We start from the raw sequence: 19,129 nt of genomic DNA on the forward strand, positions 1-19,129 counted from the left end.
TTGTCTCGCCGGCTTCTATCGGGCGAGAAGCCAAGCAGCCATCCAGGTCCTGCACATGCGCAGAAGTTGTTAGTCACACAATTGTTACATGAATCTGGCTTCCCCCTTGACTTGTCAGAAGGTTGCAGAAGTTGATCACATGACCCTTGGATGCTGCGACCGTCATAAATATGAGTCAGTTGCCAAGCATCTGAATTTTGATCATATGCTCTTGGGGTTGCTGCAATGGACATAAGTGTGAAAAATGGTCATAAGTCGCTTTTTTCAGTGCCGTTGTAACTTTGAACAGTCATAAAATGAACTGCTATAAGTCGTGGACTACCTGTAATTGCCCATAAATTTTGAGGATGACTAAGGAATGAATTAAAAAAAGAAATTCTACATAAAGTTTTATAGAAGAGCTCAGATTGGTTAACTCTATTCATGTTATGTTTGTACTTTATCTTTTTTTATACATTTTACACAGTTACCTTGGATCAAAATTTCTATTTTTGAGCCAAGCTAATTCCTTGAGCAATTAACATTGACACATACCTTTTGCATAGTAGTAAAATACATGCAGAGGGAAACAATAAGGTAAGGAGAATTACCTTTGTAGAAAAAAATATTTGAGTGAAAGAAAAGAAAATATTATTAATTCAGGAAGTTCCATTAGCCTGATTTGCTAACCTATCAATTTACTTATCTAATATCTGTCTGAAAGTTATATGAACTTGAAAATAAACACAAACATCAAAGATAAAATACACATTAAAATATATATGTAGTTGAAAAACTTCAGGCTTTAAAATAACAAATTTCAAGCTATTTTACAGTATTTAATCTCCAAGGGAATTTCTTAAAGTGTCTTAGGTGTTCAGATTTCAGTAATACTGATTCAGTGTATTCTAATTATGTGTTTTCCTAATGCTGAAAGGTGACCTCTGTGCTTTAAATTTATTAAAATATTTCATTTAGTAATGATCGTGCTGAGAACCACTCTGTAAGCTAATTCTGAATATAAATGCAGTTAGTTACGTTAAAGCTTCCAATTGCCTTTCAAAGACTCAGATACCTTTAATGGTATGTCTGTAGTTATAATTGCCTTACAAACAATTTTGCTTATTCCTGAACTTACCAATGATAAAAACATTGATTTTAGGGACCATCAGCTGACTACAGAAATAAATGGTAAGTTAAGTGAACAGTTCATTTAACTAGAAGCTTTTTCAAAAACAAAAATCCACAAGTTCAGAATTACTGATTAATACTGTTGACATACAAGCTCCTCGTATCCATTTGATTAACTTTAATTAGTATTTTAAATACAGTAAATCAGTCATAAGTTGAAATGATCTTATTTTAAATTCAGCCTGTGCCTTTGTATTATTATTTTTTCCATTTTACAAAATACTCGTGGAATAGTAAAACAATTCATTAGGTATGAGCTGAAACAATGTTTTTTACAAACTTAAATAAAATGCATCATATTAGTGGGCTTCTGATTCTTTCATTCTTAACGTATTTGTTTTAACTGAAATTATGTAACACCCAACATACTGATTATTTTAAGTTATTATTTAAAAATGTTAACAGGGTAAGAAACAGCTGCAGATATTGGAGATCTACAAAATATATAATTACTATGCATAACTGAATACCATAATTCAATAACTGAAGCATTTCATAAGAAAAATGTCTGGAATATGCTTTGTATGTCATGAGAATTTTGCATTAAACCTCACTAGCTTATAATTTCTTCTACTTTACTATTACACAGTTATCTTTTATTTTCTGTTCAGTTTTTGAAATGCAAGTTAATTCTAGCCTACTTTCACATTAATGAATGAATGTTGGGATAGAAATTCCCCCTCCACACAAACACACACGAGTCATAGTTTTGTATGCATTATTATGCACAACATTTTGAAATGTTTTAGTAATTAAAAACTGCAAATTATAAAAGATTGCATAAGGCTTATATAGATAAGGATATAGATAATAATAGATATAATATAGGTAAAAATTATTGGACTCTTGATTCTTCAAGTCAGCTATATGGAGAACATATGTGAAATATGGAGGATTATTACATCTTTTCAGAATTTTATTTATTTATTTATTTTGTTACAAACAAGAGTGGAGTGAGTGATGGAAAAGGAATGGAAAGGGCTTCCATAAGCCAAATGAAGAGATATTTCCCACCATTATATAATGCTGTCATAGCGTACTACTATAGGGGGGAAAAACCACAATATTAGTATATTAGTGAAACACATGGGACAGAGAAGCAATAATTATTTGCAGGTATGATTTTTTTTTAAAGAGAAAAGAATGTGATGGAACAGGTGTTCCTTAATCCAGAATGCTTTACCATCTGAGGGTTCAGATTAAATCCTCTCCATATCATCCATTGTTCAGGAAGAGAGGAAAAGGACTTAATTATCCTAAGTTCTTCTGGAAAATATACTTACTACAAATGGCTTCACAAGTTCACTGGTTTTCATTAATGAGTTTGCTTGATCTTATGTGGCAGAACCGAGCTGAGTCGTCAAAAGCTTCACACCCAAGAATTATTTTATCAACTGGAAAGAGCAAATGAAAAGGTTATTGAGGTAATATCATTAATATGATCCAAATGTTATGCTTCAACTCTACAGACAGTTCTGTTTGAATATTACTGTCATTTTGATTAGAGTCTCTGACCCAGAGACACATGCTTTTTCTAATCTCACACATTGGAAAAATGTGCTATTAGAAATGGCTAATAATTTTACTGCTGTTTATACATTAAAATGTGGTGAATTGTGTATCCTGGATGAATAGTTTTTTACTAATACTTATCTTTCATTTATCCTTTCATTCTGTTGTATTTCATTGTTCTGCAATTATTCAGACAGAAATGTAAATTTCACTTTTCATTTAAATGTTCACTTTTCTACAGTTACACAGACATTGTAATTATTATCTTAACCATCTGGTTTAAAAGTTCTTTATCCTGATAAAAATAAAACTATCTTATAAATAAATGCCTCCTAAATCCTTCTGTGCTGCCTCCAGATAATGGAGGGGTATTTCTGCCAAGTGATTATAATCCTATCGGGATTACCAAAGCGTGAAGCTCATCTCAGCAAAAGCTAGCAGGCATCTGTATTCAGCAGCAATAGAGGAAGATGCTGAAGGCATGTGATTATTTTAGTGACAACATCAAAGGCATAGTTTGCTACTATATTAAGAAAACTATATAAATGCCTTAGACATCAGTGAATTGAAATAGATTGTAATTGAATATTTTTCAATCAGAAGATAATCGTTTTTATGTCAATCTCACAAGTAGACCAAACAGGAAAAATAACAAGATGTGCAAAATCTTCTTTATTGTAAGGCTTTAGTAACAACTTTCCAAACTGACTTGATACTACATGGAGCAGCATGTCTATAGTCTGTCTGTGGTTATATTGTTCTTTAGCAAAAAAAAAATGGAAGTCTTTTTGTTTCAAATTTTACATTTGTAATAAGTGATTTCATTTATACAGAGCGAAAAATTAATGAGGGAACATCAAGAAAAAGTCAACCGACTTCAAAATCGACTAAATCAGGCAGAAGAGAGAGCAACTACAGCAACTCAACAGGTATCTAAATTAAATTGGTCCAATTAAATGAATAGAGCTCAGTCTTTATTTTTTTAAAAAGAGAAATATACTTTATGGAATAATGTTTACTGTAGCTGTTAAAATCAATGCACACATTGTATGTAATTGAATATATGCTTGATAAAGCCTTACAGATATAATTTTTGTACTTACATTGCCTTCTCCTTTTTATATTAGTTTTCTGTTATATGGCAATAAATAAAGGCAAAACATTTTAAATACAGAATTAGGAGGTATACTAAAAGGAAATGTCTGTCTAGAAACTTTGAATAGGTTTCAGGAACTAACATAAAATTATAACTGAAATCACCATGTAGAAATCTCAACTTTAATAGCAAATTATATTAGCACAACCATTCTTTCAAATCAATCAGTTTGAAAGGTAATTTGGTAAGTAAAATATAAGAATGCAGTATAGTCACTGTTAACATTAATACACTGGTCTGTTACAACTTGTATTATTTCACTTGCAGCATCAGATATATATGCATAATTCATAATGGGGTAAACCGGTTACGCCATTCAGAAGTTGGACCTTTAACCACTCTAATCACTATCTGATATAAATTGGAATCCACTTATATCTGTAAGGTCTTACATTTCTCAAAAAGTAATTCCCTCCTCTCACATAAATAGGTAGAAGCTATAATGAATTTGCAGGTCAGAGAACATTTGGTATGTTCATAATAATGGTGGATGAGAAAAACATTTACATAGGAAGAAAATAATTTCTGAACGTTATGTATTTCAGGTTGTATTGTCATCTAATTTGTTTAAAAGGACAAATGAAGAAAGAAACTAATTCTTGTTTGTTTAATTACAGCTCAGCGCCATGACATTGCAGAAGAAAAAGGCTGCCTACTTGATAGAGCAAAAAGAAATGTAAAATAATAGGTCCTTTCATAGTGTATATGTACAGGTTGCCGAAAAGTACCTTTGGAGCCTTAGAATGTATCATGTAAAATATTTTCCAGATAATACTTCATTACTTTATAAAACAAATGTATTTATTCCTATTCACAACAAACATTAAGCAGACAGCTGAGAAAATATGTAAAAAAAATATGGAGGTGCTGTCAAGCGGCTGCTAGCGAGCACAGGGCACTGTCCCTTACCCAGCCATCCGATTGTAATCCAAAACTCCAGAGGCTCCAATTGGGGCTCTGGTGGCTAGCAGTGGCTCTCTCCTTCCCCTGATTAGCGCGGCGGCCATTTTGAAAGCACTTTTTACCGGCCACTGACTGAAGCTCCGGCTGGCTTCCGAAGACGCCGAGAGGTGGTGGCCATTTTTGACACATTTGCTCCTATCGGCATCCGAACACCATGGGAAGCCTGAAACAGTACGCAAAAGCCCCTCAGACGCAGACAGCCTCCAGGGAGCGCGTAATCTAGTCCGGGGCGCCGGCAAGATTAGCCTCTCTCCACCCACTTCCACAGGCAACAGGATAGGCGGCATTGGAGATTCCTTGGCTAGGCCATATTCCTGACCTCTGGATGTTCTGCGAGCGCTGCCAAGCCGGCTGGCTCGCACTGGGTGCCACTCTACTGCAGCAGCCCCACGTCAGTACCAATGAAGATCCAGCACAACTGCCTCAGAGGAATCATCATGGCAGATGGATGTTTGGAGGCACAAGGGGACCTGGCAGGGCCCTCTTTGAAGCGCAGTAGGCCAGATCCTCCTCAACATGGGGGGAAAGAGTGGAAGGGCACTACAGGGAAGGGTTCCCATGATTCCTCAAGGAATAAGGGGCCCCAAGGGGAAGAAACCAGGAAACAAGGCCCCGGGGAAGGCTTCTGAGAAGACCCTGAGGCCAGAGAAATTGCCTGAGAATAGGGCTACAGTGATCAGTCCTTCCCCAGTCATTCTGGATGAGGGGGACCCCTCACCCTCTCAGGGAGATCGGTCCCCATCCTTCATTGACAGTGAATCCCTGGATCGCTCCCATGATACCTCCCTGGGTTACCCAGATTCCCCTAGTATTTTTTTTTTTTAGTATTTTATTAGGATTTATAGGCCGCCCTTTTCCCTGAGGGGACTCAGGGCGGCTTACAATCATTAGGGAGGGGGTGCAATTCAAAATAAACAATATGTGAGCAAAATAAAATAATAAAAACACAACTTGCATTCAACATTCAACACTCGGGTGGGGCAAATTAGAGGCTTATCCCCAGGCCTGTTGGGATAGCCAGGTCTTGAGGGCTGCGCGGAAGGCCTGGGCGGTAGTGAGGGTGCGTATCTCAACGGGGAGGTCATTCCACAGGGTCGGAGCTGCAACAGAAAAGGCTCTCCTCCGTGTAGTCGCCAGTCGACATTGACTGGCGGACGGAATTCGGAGGAGGCCCAGTCTGTGCGATCTTATCGGTCGGAGGGAGGTAATCGGCAGAAGGCGGTCTCTCAAGTACTCAGATCCACTACCATGAAGGGCTTTAAAGATGGTCAACAGCACCCTGAAGCGCACCCGGAGATCAACAGGTAGCCAGTGCAGCTCGCGGAGGATGGGTGTTATGTGGGCGAACCGTGGTGCACCCACTATCACTCGCGCGGCCGCATTCTGAACTAACTGCAGTCGCCGGATGCACTTCAGGGGCAGCCCCGTGTAGAGCACATTGCAGTATTCCAGCCTAGAGATCACAAGGGCTCGAGTGACTGTTGTGAGAGCCTCCCGATTCAGGTAGGGTCGTAACTGGCGGACCAGGCGAACCTGGGCAAATGCCCCCCTGGTCACAGCTGACAGATGATGGTCGAGAGTCAGCTGTGGATCCAGGAGGACTCCTAAGTTACGAACCCTATCTGAGGGGTATAAAATTTGACCCCCCAGCCTGATAGATGGAACATTAGCCAAATTGTTGGGAGGGAAACACAACAGCCACTCGGTCTTGTCCGGGTTGAGTACCAGTTTGTTAGCGCTCATCCAGTTCTTAACGGCCTCAAGACCCTGGTTCATCACGTCCACCGCTTCATTGAGTTGGCACGGGGCGGACAGATACAATTGCGTATCGTCCGCATATTGATGGTATTTTATCCCGTGCCTCGGCGAATGATCTCGCCCAGCGGTTTCATGTATATGTTAAATAGTAGGGGGGATAAGACCGAACCCTGCGGCACCCCATATTTTAGGGGCCTCAGGGACGATCTCTGCCCCCCGACCAACACCGACTGCGACCTGTCCGAGAGGTAGGAGGAGAACCACTGCAAGACAGTGCCTCCCACCCCCACCTCCCGCAGTCGTCGCAGAAGGATACCATGGTCGATGGTATCGAAAGCCGCCGAGAGGTCAAGGAGGACCAGGATGGACGCATGGCCTCCATCTCTGGCCCTCCAGAGGTCATCGGTCAATGCGACCAAAGCGGTTTCTGTGCTGTAACCGGGTCTGAAGCCGGACTGGAAGGGGTCAAGGTAGCTAGCTTCTTCCAAGGCCCGTTGAAGCTGGAAGGCCACCACCTTCTCAACAACCTTCCCAACAAAGGGAAGGTTGGAGACAGGACGGTAGTTATTTAAAATGGCTGGATCCAAGGATGGTTTCTTCCTAGCTAATCCATGAGGGAGGAACTGGAGCCCTTCCAATGTTTCCTTCCTGACGAAGAGGGCACTGGTCCTACTAGGGCCAGGAGCCGGCTCGCTCCATCCAGAGCTAGGCCCGCTGAGGACAAGGTCTCAGCCTTATCCCCAGAGATAAGGGAGGTTATTGCCCAAGCAATATCCCAGGGCATTGCAGAGGGTATTGGGCAGAAGGAGGCCGGAACTACTGCATCCTCTAGGATTCGCCCTACGGCAGTTTCTGTCAAGGATCCTGCCCCTGCTTCTCCGTGGACCTCCGTGGCGATGGAGGAATCTGTCTGGGAGGAGGAAACTGCAGAAGAATTTGAATTGTCAGAAGACAACGATCTTCCTCTTGATATGACATTATATGGGTTTGTGGAAATACCATCTCCAAGAAATCATAAACAGATTTGAAAAAGACACCAGTAACAATAGAAAAAGAAAGGGAGGGAAGAAGGAAGGAGAGGAGGAAGGAAGTAGTGAAAGGAGGGAAGAAGGAAGGGAAAGGGGAGGAGGATGGAAAGGAGAGAAAGAAGGAGAGACAGTAGGGAAGGAAGAGGAAGAGTGGAGGAGAGGTAAGGGAAGAAGAAAGATGATGAAAGGTGGGTAGAAGGGAGAGTAAAATAGCAATAGCAATAGCAGTAGACTTATATACCGCTTCATAGGCCTTTCAGGCCTCTCTAAGCGGTTTACAGAGAGTCAGCATATTGCCCCCAACAATCTGGGTCCTCATTTTACCCACCTCGGAAGGATGGAAGGCTGAGTCAACCCTGAGCCGGTGAGATTTGAACCGCTGACCTGCTGATCTAGCAGTAGCCTGCAGTGCTGCATTTAACCACTGCGCCACCTTGGCTCTAAAAGAAGGAGAGGGAGGAAGGGAGAAAAAAGGGAGAGTAGGAGAGGGTGAGAGTAGGAGAGAGGTAAGGGAAGAAAGAAGGGGAAAGAGAGGAGGTAGGAAGGAAGTAGAGAAGGAAGGGAGAGAGAAAAGGAAAAAAATAAGGTGGTGTCATAATAGAGGCTTGGGATGGTAATCAATACAATAGAAACTACTCTATAATTTCTTAAATGGAATGCAAAGAAAAAGAATAACCATGTTTACCTGGAATTGTATGTATGTATATATATAGCACATTAGAGATAAACAATATTTGGTTATAACTAGCTAATTATAGAAAGGGAAAATACTAACTGCAAAGAAACCAATACGGATCTGCCCTATGATTTTTGATGGAACTTTTGGTTCCCATGTTGTCCTAAGTCATGTGTTTGTTGTTGATGTATTTATGTGTGTAAAATAAAAACTTTTTTAAAAAGGATCTTCCTCCTGATAAGCCTGCCTTCACTGGCCTATTAAACCTATCCTGTTTAATTCCATTCTGCATAAGGCCAGAGCTTCAACCAAGTTAGGTGCTACCCCTAAAGACAAAACTGTTCCTTCCACATCTAAGGGCCCCAAGGAGGGTCTCTTTAAGCAAAACGCCCCTGCCCAGGAGTTAATTCCAGTTCCCGACTTGTTCATGGCTGTAGTCCAGTGCCATCCCCACCTAGTGGTGGGGATAAAAACCTCTACTCAGTAGAATCTAAGATGGAAGACATCTTAAAATTGCCTGAGGTGGATGCCCCGGTGGTTTCATTAACTTCCAAATCGCCCCTGGAGGGTCTAAAGACAGAGGACAAAAGAGCGGAAAAGGCATGTCATAAGATGCACCAGGCATAAAGGGTCCAGTTCCTTCATGAAAGGAACCATTTCAGCAGCCATTTCATGCACAAGATTCTGCACAGGCTTCTACTTCCTTCTCATACCAGGGCCATAAACCCAGACTAGTGACAGGGACCAGGACAGGCAAACTTTTGGGTCCAGGGATAGGCACCAGCAGGTTCTCCTGTGTGCTGCTTGGGGAATCCAATCATGGGTTAACTTTGTCCATTAGCCTAGAGACTGAGTATGCAAATCTTGACCACGCCTCCTCTGACTGGATCGGACCAGTTTTTTTACTCAGTCCAGCCTAACGAGACGCATTTCAATTTTCTCTCTAGACTAATCGACAAATTTCATCTTTAATTGGATTCTGCAGTCACACATTGCGAATTAATCTCCACTATTTCTTCAGAGGTGGAGGTGGCAGTTCACTGCACGCCCAGATCCTCCCTACCATCGGGTTACTTGCCTGAGATCGGGGGCTGCGAGGTCCATAGGCTCTTCAGCCAGGACATAGCAGCAACGCTTGCAGGGTAGAGTTGGAGTCCCCCCCCCCTTCACTCGATGTCTGTACGCGTCCTGGGCTGGTGCGCTGCCCTGCGCTGTATTACACCGGGAACAACCCGCCGCTGAGGCACGGTTCAGCCCAGGGGCCTCTTTCTTGCCGCGCTGTGCTGTTCTGGTGAGATCTGTGGCTTTTTCGCCACGGGCTTGTGGCTTGCAAAGCTTTCCAGCGGCCATTCGAGGCTGTGCCAGTTTGAATTTCCGCGCCCTTGGAGACGGCCGCCATTTTGGTTTGGGCTTCTGCACATGCGCAGGAATCAGCCGGAGAGGGTGGGGCGTGTGATTTCACGCCCTGGCGTCGGCGCCGTTCCAACGGCCCTTCTCTTTCTCACTTGCGGCTTGCTGAGTCAGTGAGGAGGTCGTCTCAGCCAGTTACTGTTTGCACGTGGCGCTTTGTGCGGTGGAGCCTTTATTCATTTTACGAGGTTGAGCCTTTCCAAATCTCTTCCCTCTCATTACAATGGCAAACCAGTCTGGGTCCAAAGGTATTGGGGAGCCAGTTTGTGAGTCCCGTTCCCCTGGCGAGGGGGAGGGCTAGCCCTAGGCCCGGCAGGGCCGCTACTCGGGCCTCCAGCCATAGGCCTCAGGCTTCATCCGCCATTAAGGACAAGTCCCATAAGCGCAGGGATAAGTCCAAGGCCCCATCTAAGGCCTCTGAAGCACCTCATGACTCACCCCCGGTGCTCATCCCGCATTGTGCCTCTCCAGCACGCCCTACAGAGCAGGGTTGGTCACCTGATATTCAATTACCCCGGGCTCCCATTTCTGCGGAAGGGAGTTTGGGGCCCCAATTCCCTCTTTCTCTTTTGGAGCTAGGTGGGGCTTCGGCCCATTCGCCTCCATGTGCAGGGCCTTCTGCTACATTTACTGCTGCAGGCCTCAGGCCTATGGAAGGCAAGGATTTGGGCCTTCCTCCTGACTTGTACCAAATGATATCTGCAGCTATTTCTAGGGGGGTGAATGCGGAGCTGCTTCGTAGAGTCCAGTCTCCTAGAGCCACTGTGGCCCACGCAGGGCCTGATCCCCAGCCAGTGCAGGGGGATTCCTCTGTTCTCCAGACAGACCCACCCTCGCCTCTACCCTCTGTCTATAGCGAGGAGTCGGCATTAGTGGAGGAAGGCGAGGTTATTGACAGGGAATTTTCTGATGATGAGGGTCTGCCCCTGGACCAGCCTACTGCCCCTGGTTTAGTTCGACATTCTCTCTTTAAATCATTACTGTATAAGGCTAAAACCACCACCCACATGGGGGAGGCAGCCTCTAAGGACAGCACTGCAGTAGGATTAGATGCTACTGAGCGACTATTCGCTGAGCAAGTGGCCTTGCAGGATGTTATTCCCTCGCCCAAGCTATTTCTAGATCTGATTCAAAAGCAGTGGGATCAACCGACTGCGGTTAACCCACCTAGCAATGGGGATAAGAAAGTATACACCTCTACTCCTGAGTTGGAAGGTCTCCTCCAGTTTCCCACTCTTATAGCTGCCCTCGCCTCTCCAGCATTAATTCCATCCGAGATTTCGGAAGGTCTAAAGGCAGAGGACCATAAGGCCGAGACAGTCATTCGCAAGACTCATCAGGCTGTGGCCTGGGCCTTACGCTTGGCTACAGCAGCGTCCTTTAATAGGACTTCCTTGGTCTGGCTTAAGCAATTGCAGAGTAGGCTTGCGCCAGAGGAAGTGCGCCTTCACCAGGATATTACCAAATTAATGGCAGCCTTGGAGTTTTCTGCAGATGCCACCCTTAATGCAGCAAAGTTCACCTCTCGAGCCATAGTCTCTAATGTGGCATCCCGGTGCTTGCTGTGGCTCCGCCATTGGCAGGCTGATGTCAAGTCCAAGTGGCGCCTTGCATCCACGCCCTTCAAGGGCGGTGCTTTGTTTGGGTCTGTGCTGGATCCCATCCTCATTGAGACCAGGGATAAGCCCAAGGTTCTTCCTTCCACTGGGGGCCGTGCCCATAGGAGGCAACAGCCTTACAATAGGAGACAGTGCTTTCGGGCTGGGGACTCTGGATTCGCCCCTGCTCCCTATGTTCCCCACTACAACAGAGGTTTCTCCCAGTCACAGGATCGTGGCCAGGATCGCACGGCCGCCAGGGATAGGGGTTGCCAGCAGAATCAGGCGCAGTCCCAGACTAGGAGGCTGTTTCGTGGAGCCGGAAACCGGTCCTTTCGGAGGTACCGGTGACTCGCAGGGGGAGGAAACCATAGGGGGGCGTCTCCTGGCCTTCGCCCATCAGTGGGCGGAGATCACGTCCGATGCCTGGGCCCTTCAGGTCGTGAGGCTGGGCCTCACTCTAGAATTTATCTCCATTCCCTCGAGGCGGTTCATCAAGTGCCCCATACCCAGGTGCCTGACAAAACAGCACCTCATGGATGCCGAGATACATCACCTTCTCACCATCAGGGCGGTGGAACAGGTACCAAGGGGTCAGGAGGGCCTAGGATTCTATTCCATCTTGTTCCTGGTGCCCAAGAGCTCGGGGGGATGGTGGGCCATCCTAGATTTGAAAAGGCTCAATCGGTACATCAAATACCAAAATTTCAAAATGCAATCTCTCAAAAGCATACTGGCTTCCATCCGCCAAGGCAACATGATAACATCAGTCGATATCAAGGAGGCGTACCTCCACGTGCCCATACATCCGGCACATTGGCGTTTCCTATGCTTCCAGTTCAATGGCCGTCACTTTCAATACCAGGCCTTACCCGTTGGCCTCTCATCGGCCCCGCGCACGTTCACGAAACTCCTGGCAGTCGTAGCGGCATCACTTCGCTCGGTTCCAATACAAGTGAATTGTTATTTGGACAACATCTTGGTCCTGTCCTTGTCCCGGAACCAGGCCCTACGAGATCTGCAGATCACGATGGACTTGCTGCGCAGTCACGGGTTTGTTCTCAACCTTCCCAAGAGCCACCTGCAGCCGACCACGTCTCTGCTCCACCTGGGAACCATCATCGACTCAGTGTCTTGCGAAGTCTCTCTCTCTCCAGAGAGGCGACAAAGCATCCAGCACCTGTCCCAAAGACTCTTGCTGTTGGCGACGCTGTCCAAATTGCTGGGAAAGATGATCTCTTGCATCAACGTGGTTCCCTGGGCCAGGTTCCATGAGCGCCCACTGCAGTGGTTTCTGCTCCCCTTCCAGAGGGCACACACCAGCCATTCCCAGACCAAGGTTCGGCTCCCACACAAGCCTCTCATATCCCTTCCGTTGGTGGACGTCCTCCAAGCTCCTGCAGGGGTGCCCCTTCAAGGAGCCGGACTGCATCCAAATTACAACGGATGGCAGCCTGTTTGGATGGGGGACCCACGCCCTGGACCGTGTAGCTCAGGGGCGCTGGTTGAATCAGGAACTGTCGAACAGCATAAATTGGCTAGAACTACGTGCCATTCGCCTAGCCCTCCTGGAGTTTCGGGACATTGTGTCACACAACCACGTGTTGGTCTTATCCGACAACGTTGCCTCCAAGGCCCATGTCAACCGCCAAGGGGGCACCCACTCCAAGGCCCTGATGCTGGAGGCAGAGAAGTTACATTGCTGGGTGGAGACCAAGCTTTTGTCAATTCGGGCGGAACACATCTTGGGTGTGGCCAACACACAGGCGGACTGGCTGAGCAGTGGCAACTCCACCCCGACCTCTTCCAGGAACTCTCTCGCCGGTTTGGCCATCCCGAGGTAGATCTGTTTGCGCAACCGCACAACACACAACTTCCGAGGTTTTACGCCAGGTACCAGGTCCCTGGAGCGAGAGGGTGGATGCGCTACGCAGTCCTTGGCCGGCCGGCCGGCCTCCTTTATGTCTTTCCTCCTCTCCCGATTCTTCCGTCGGTCATCTAGAAGATCCTGACAGAACAGGCGGATGTGCTGTTGGTTGCACCGATGTGGTCCAGACGTTCCTTGTACGCAGACCTCGTGCACCTGTCGGTCTCACGGCTGTGGAGGATTCCGGACGACCAGATCCAGCTCAACCAGGGGGCTCTCATCCATCCGAACCCCCAGCTCCTGCAGTTAGCCGTGTGGCACGTGAGCGGGCTATTCTGACCGGCCTTCACTATTCAAGTCAAGTGATTGACACTATCCAGGCGGCCCGATGTCCATCCACTACACGTTTTTACGAGGCCACCTGGCAAGCCTTCTGTAGGTCGTGCCATTGAACCAGGGCTGACCCTATCAAGGCTTCGGTGCCGCAGGTCTTGGACTTCTTACAATCAGGACTTAATAAGGGCCTCACGCCCAACACGCTCCGTCGGCAAGTCACAGCATTATCCACGGTGGTGGGAGGCAGTCAGGGCTGTTCCTTGTCCCAGCACTCATGGGTCAAGGCTTTCCTGAAGGGTGCGACAAACTTGAGGCCTCCGACAGTCCACCGTTATCCTACCTGGGACTTGACCTTGGTGCTCAGGGCTCTCACGTCTGCCCCGTTCGAGCCTATCCAATCGATCAGCCTTCGGCTACTGATGCTTAAGACTGTGTTCCTGGTGGCCATTACATCGGCCAGTAGGGTTTCGGAGTTGGTGGCGCTGTCTGTGCATGCGGATCTCTGCATATTCCATCCTAACAGATAGTCCTCCGTTTGGACCCTTCCTTCCTTCCCAAGGTCAATACGTTTTTCCACAGGGCTCAGGAGCTCGTCCTTCCAGACTTTTGCCCGCACCCTTCCCATCCCCAAGAGCACCAGTGGCATCATTTGGATGTTTGTAGAACCCTCCGATGTTATGTAAAGTGCACGGCTTTGTTCAGAAGGTCGGAGGCGCTCTTTGTTTCCTTCCAGCCGTCGTCCATGGGACAGAAGGTGTCCTCCCACACCATCGGCCGATGGTTGAAGGTGTGCATCGCTTTGGCATACGACAGTCACTCCTGACCGGTTCCCAGACGTATTACTCCTCATTCTACCAGAGGTGCGGCTACCACGGCGGCCTGGGCTACACAAGCCTCGGTGGAGGAGATCTGCAGGGCAGCTACTTGGGCATCACCCTCGCCATTTATTAGACACTACAAAGTTGACGTATACGCCTCGGCTGAGGCCTCCTTTGGGCGGAGAGTGTTGCAAAGGGTTCTTTCTTCTGCGGAGGATCCTGACCAGCCTAGCTCCCGCCCTGGGACTTAATTGCTTTGGCATGTCCCATGATTGGATTCCCCAAGCAGCACACAGGAGAACGACCATTGACTTACCTGAACGGTCCTTCTATGTGTGCTGCGAGGGGAATCCAAACCCACCCACAGTTTCGGCTGGCCTTGACTATGACTTATGACTAACCTTGCCTTTCTTTCCTGACTGGACTTTCTCTGGACGTGACTTGATACCTGTTTGGCTGTGGCCATGAGTGACATTGGCATGCATCTTTCAACGGCTAACTTCGTGCAAAACTGATCCGGTCCAGTCAGAGGAGGCGTGGTCAAGATTTGCATACTCAGTCTCTAGGCTAATGGACAAAGTTAACCCATGATTGGATTCCCCTCGCAGCACACATAGAAGGACCATTCAGGTAAGTCAATGGTCGGTTCCTTTCAGAAGCCCTTCCGCAGTGGCTCTAACAGTCGCCCATTTAAACTTAACAAGTGACCACCAACATGTCCCTCCCATAGGCATCCGGTTACAACTTTATGCCAACCGATGGGAGGAAATCACCTTGGATGCGTGGATCCTCAATACGATCAGGAGGGATCTGGTCCTAGAATTCTTGACATTTCCCCCACGGACATTCATCCACTGACCAATCCCCAAGAATCCCCTCAAACAGTCCCTCATGCAGGGAGAGATTCATTACCTTCTGCAAATAAGGGCCATAGAACCCGTGCCAACGGAGCAGGAAAAGCAGGGATTCTACTCCATCCTGTTCCTGGTCCCAAAAAGCTCAGGGGGGTGGAGGGCCATCTTGGACTTGAAGCGACTAAATCAGCATCTGGCCTACAAGCGCTTCAAGATGCATTAACCCCAGGTCCATCCTGGAATGCATAAGGCAGGGGGACCTACTAACCTCCATAGACTTGAAAGAAGCTTACCTGCATGTGCCCATCCATGTATCACACCAAAGGTTCCTGCAGTTCCATTATGACGGGAGACATTACCAGTACAGGGCCCTCCCCTTCGGTCTCTCGTCCACACCCAGGACCTTCACAAAGCTTCTGGAAGCAATGGTGGCTCACCCCCGTGCACATCCGATACACCTGGAATGCTACAGCATTCATCAGGAATTACAAAATTGACACCTTTGCCTCTGCTGAAACCTCAATTGGCAGACGTGTTTTGCAACGGGTAGACTCGGCTATGGATATTCTGGACACTAACTCTTCCCTACCTGGAACACAATAGCTTGGGTATGTCCCATGCTTGGACTCTCCAAGCAGCGCACAGGAGAATGACCGTTGGTTTACCTGAATGGTTGTTCTCTGGATGCTGTGGAGAGTCCAAACCCATCCAGGGTTTAACAAGGGTCCAAGACTCTTTATTTCAAATTTGACTATCAGACAGGAATCCTGCAACAGATAAGACCTTCGTTTTTAAACTGACGTCAATGAGGCAAAAGGAGGTGTGGTCAAAGAAAAATCTACTCAATCCTAGGGCAGATAGACTGTGTTTAACCCATGCTTGGACTTTCCCACAGCACCCAGAGTATGACTGTTCAGGTAAGCCAATGGTCATTCCAATTATAGCAATTGTTTAGCTGTCCATGACAATAATTAGAATGTTATCACGTTGTCATAACATATGGACTATTATCTATATTATCTTGAAAAGTTTATGATTTTCCAAAATGGAAAAGTCTTAACATATATTTGAAACTCCTTTGGTTAGGTAAAAGGAATACATGAAAAAGAAAAAGAAATGTTTTGTTTAAAGCTACATAAAATAAGGTCAGACCAGGCAGTGCTCAGAGAAATTACAAAGAAAACCCAAGAGTTATATCTCAAATTCTAAAGGCATCAATTAACATACTAAATGTTGAAGTTCATAACTTTACAATTAAAAAAATACTAAACAAGTATGGTTTGTTTGGAAGAGTTGTCAGGAGAAAGCCTCTTCTCACTAAAAAGAACATGGCAGCAAGACTTTAAGTTGCAAAGTTGCATCTGAACAAATCACAAGACTTCTGAAACATTGTCCTTTGGACAGATGAGACCAAAGTGGAGATATTTGGCCATAATGCACAATGCCATATTTGGTAAAAACCAAACGCAGCATATTAGCACAAACATTTCATATGAATCATCAGACACAGTGGTGAAGAGGTAATTATTTGGGCTTGTTTTTCAGCCACAGGACCTGGGCACCTTGCAATCATTGAGTTGACCGTGAACTCCTCTGAATATCAAAGTATTCTAAGTTAAATATGAGACTGTTTGACAGTTAAAGCTTGGCCAACATTAGATCATGCAACAGGACAATAATTCGAAGCACATCAGCAAATCTACAACATAATGGCTGGAAAAAAAAAAAGCAAGATGTTGCAATGGCCCAATCAAAGTCCATACCTCAACTGAGTTCAATGCTGTAGTGGGCCCTCAAGAGAACTGTGCACAAATGCCCACACATTTCAATGAACTAAAGCAATGTTGTAAAGAAGAGTGGGCCAAAATTCTTCCACAATGATGTGAGAAACTGATAGTCATATAGAAAACAATTACCCCAAGTTGTTGCTGCTACAGGTGGTTCTACAAGCTATTGAATCATAAGGTGTATTTAATTTTTCACACATGGCTTCCATTTTGGCTTCTTGTAAAATAAATGATAGCATGGTGTAATAGGTTTTATGTTCATTTGAGGTATTTATCTACATTTAAGAACGTCTAAGGACCAGATGATTATTGTACCCCCATATATAAAACCATAGAACTCAGTGAGGGTGCTCTTTCTTTTTAATGACTGTAGGTATCTGGGACAGGTTGTCTACATTATTTTCGTTACTTTGAGAACATTAGTAATGGCAATTAGTCGTAGGCCAGCCAAGCAGTGAGCTCATTATTCCAGCAATACTGAAAAAGCAATCTAATATTTGGCCTGCAGTCTAAAAAGATATGCAAGGCTTCAAATATATAGTATGGAACTAACATGCAGATATATCTTTTGCCTTTGCAACCTAACCTGAAACCTCTCCAGCTTATCATTGCAATCCAGTGTATGCACAGTAGCAAAATCCAACTTGCTTCTCTTGGCCCAAATAGGTATGAATGGAAACTGACCCTATCAATTCTGTGTATTTTTTTTTTCATTTTATGGTTTGCCATCTGATTTTTTTTTTAAAGAATTTATCAGTTTTCAAAATGCAGAGAATTGGAGTTCCTCCACCTGCTTTAGGACTGACAATTTTTAATGTTTATAACTTACTAATGAACTGGACAAATTTGTGGATAATATTTAATGATATTAAAACAAAAGTAATTGAAAAAGGCTCCAGAATGATTTCTTTAAATTGGTTAAATGAGAAATAAGGATCAATTTAAGAAAATGGAAAATTGGATTGTGAATGAAATAGAAAATGCATTTTATTTCTAGTTTCAAAACAACTTTGTTTTGGAGAAATGTTTGGTCATAAGAATTGCAGTTCGGATCAAGCCACTTAGGCTGCAAAACATTGAATTACTAGCATAATGGTTTTCTGAGCGTTTACATCCCAGATCTTATAATTATAAATTATTTCTTCTAGAAGTATATTTTAATTCAATGGAATGTATCTGGCTGTTTATTTTTCTTCTTCGTGCAAGACAGTGTTTTCAATCAATCATTTCCTGCAGGACAGGACATGTTCACAAGAAATATCAATTTGACTTGGCCTGTTACGAGGTTACCATTTTAAATAAATTCCTTTTTCCGAATTTATGTTATCTGAAATTAGTTTTGCAGACAACCAGGAACAAGGATTATCTCCCTCTGCCCAAATATTTAAAACTTTATCTGCATATTTATTCTGCCTGGCTGATCTTACCTCCACTCCCTCTAATTTTTGTGGCAGAATGAATAAGGAAGTTGGAAAAGAAGAAAGGGAAAAATCTTGAAGTCATAGAGGATACCCAAGAAAATATAAACTAAATATTCAGCAGCTGTGAGAAAAGCAGATACCATGCTTAAGATTGTTAGGGAAGGAATTCAAAATAAAAATAAGTGTTGTAAATCCAAGTCTATGATATGTCTTTATTTGGAATGCTATTTAGAGTTCTGGGCACATTAAAGAAAGATATAACAATGTTACAAAATCATGCATAGCAGAGATGGCTGACAGGAGCAGTTTTATTCCTTCCCACAAAGCACAGCACTTCACACTAACTGTCTTCACACTTGCCAAACTTCTTCCAAGGGTAGTCAGGGCTAAACTGGATGATTTTATGTAGATATTCAAGCTAATTTTGAAATGCCAATTACTAGGGGAATCAACAATGAAAATGTCCCTATTGTTGCCAAGATCCTAAGGGGTACATTTTTGGCCACTGGGAGAAACAAAAGGCTGAAATGAAATGGGCCTTGGCCTAATCCAGCAAGATTGAATTTATTTATTCATCTATCAAATGTATACATCACCCATGAAACTAATCAAGTGAGTTTTTATAAATGTGATTTCTGTCATCATCTCACCTCCAATCTTGCCTTGTAATTAGCAACATGGATAGAACCAGCAACTTTCTGTCTCATTTGCTAATCCTGGAGGTTAAAAAAAACAACAACTTGTAATCCCAGTACAGAAAGCAACAAAGTAATCA

General features: G+C 44.7%; 1 protein-coding gene across 6 annotated transcripts in view; it reads left to right on the top strand.

The window, feature by feature from the left end:
* Positions 1-8,489, top strand: part of SCLT1 (sodium channel and clathrin linker 1) — a 45,673-nt gene extending 37,184 nt beyond the window's left edge. For all 6 annotated transcript variants that reach the window (XM_014052100.2, XM_014052097.2, XM_087724381.1 and 3 more), the window contains 3 exons: positions 2,516-2,594; positions 3,516-3,611; positions 4,456-8,489. In XM_014052100.2, the coding sequence (XP_013907575.2) occupies positions 2,516-2,594; positions 3,516-3,611; positions 4,456-4,518 (238 nt within the window). In that variant the 3' untranslated portion in view covers positions 4,519-8,489. The remainder of the gene's footprint in view (positions 1-2,515; positions 2,595-3,515; positions 3,612-4,455) is intronic.
* The last annotated feature ends 10,640 nt before the right edge of the window (positions 8,490-19,129 follow it).

Source organism: Thamnophis sirtalis, unplaced genomic scaffold (genome assembly GCF_051295495.1).
Source record: "Thamnophis sirtalis isolate CommonGarterSnake01/CBP01778 unplaced genomic scaffold, rThaSir2_p1.2 scaffold_10, whole genome shotgun sequence".
In the NCBI taxonomy this organism is placed as follows: Eukaryota; Metazoa; Chordata; class Lepidosauria; order Squamata; family Natricidae; genus Thamnophis; species Thamnophis sirtalis.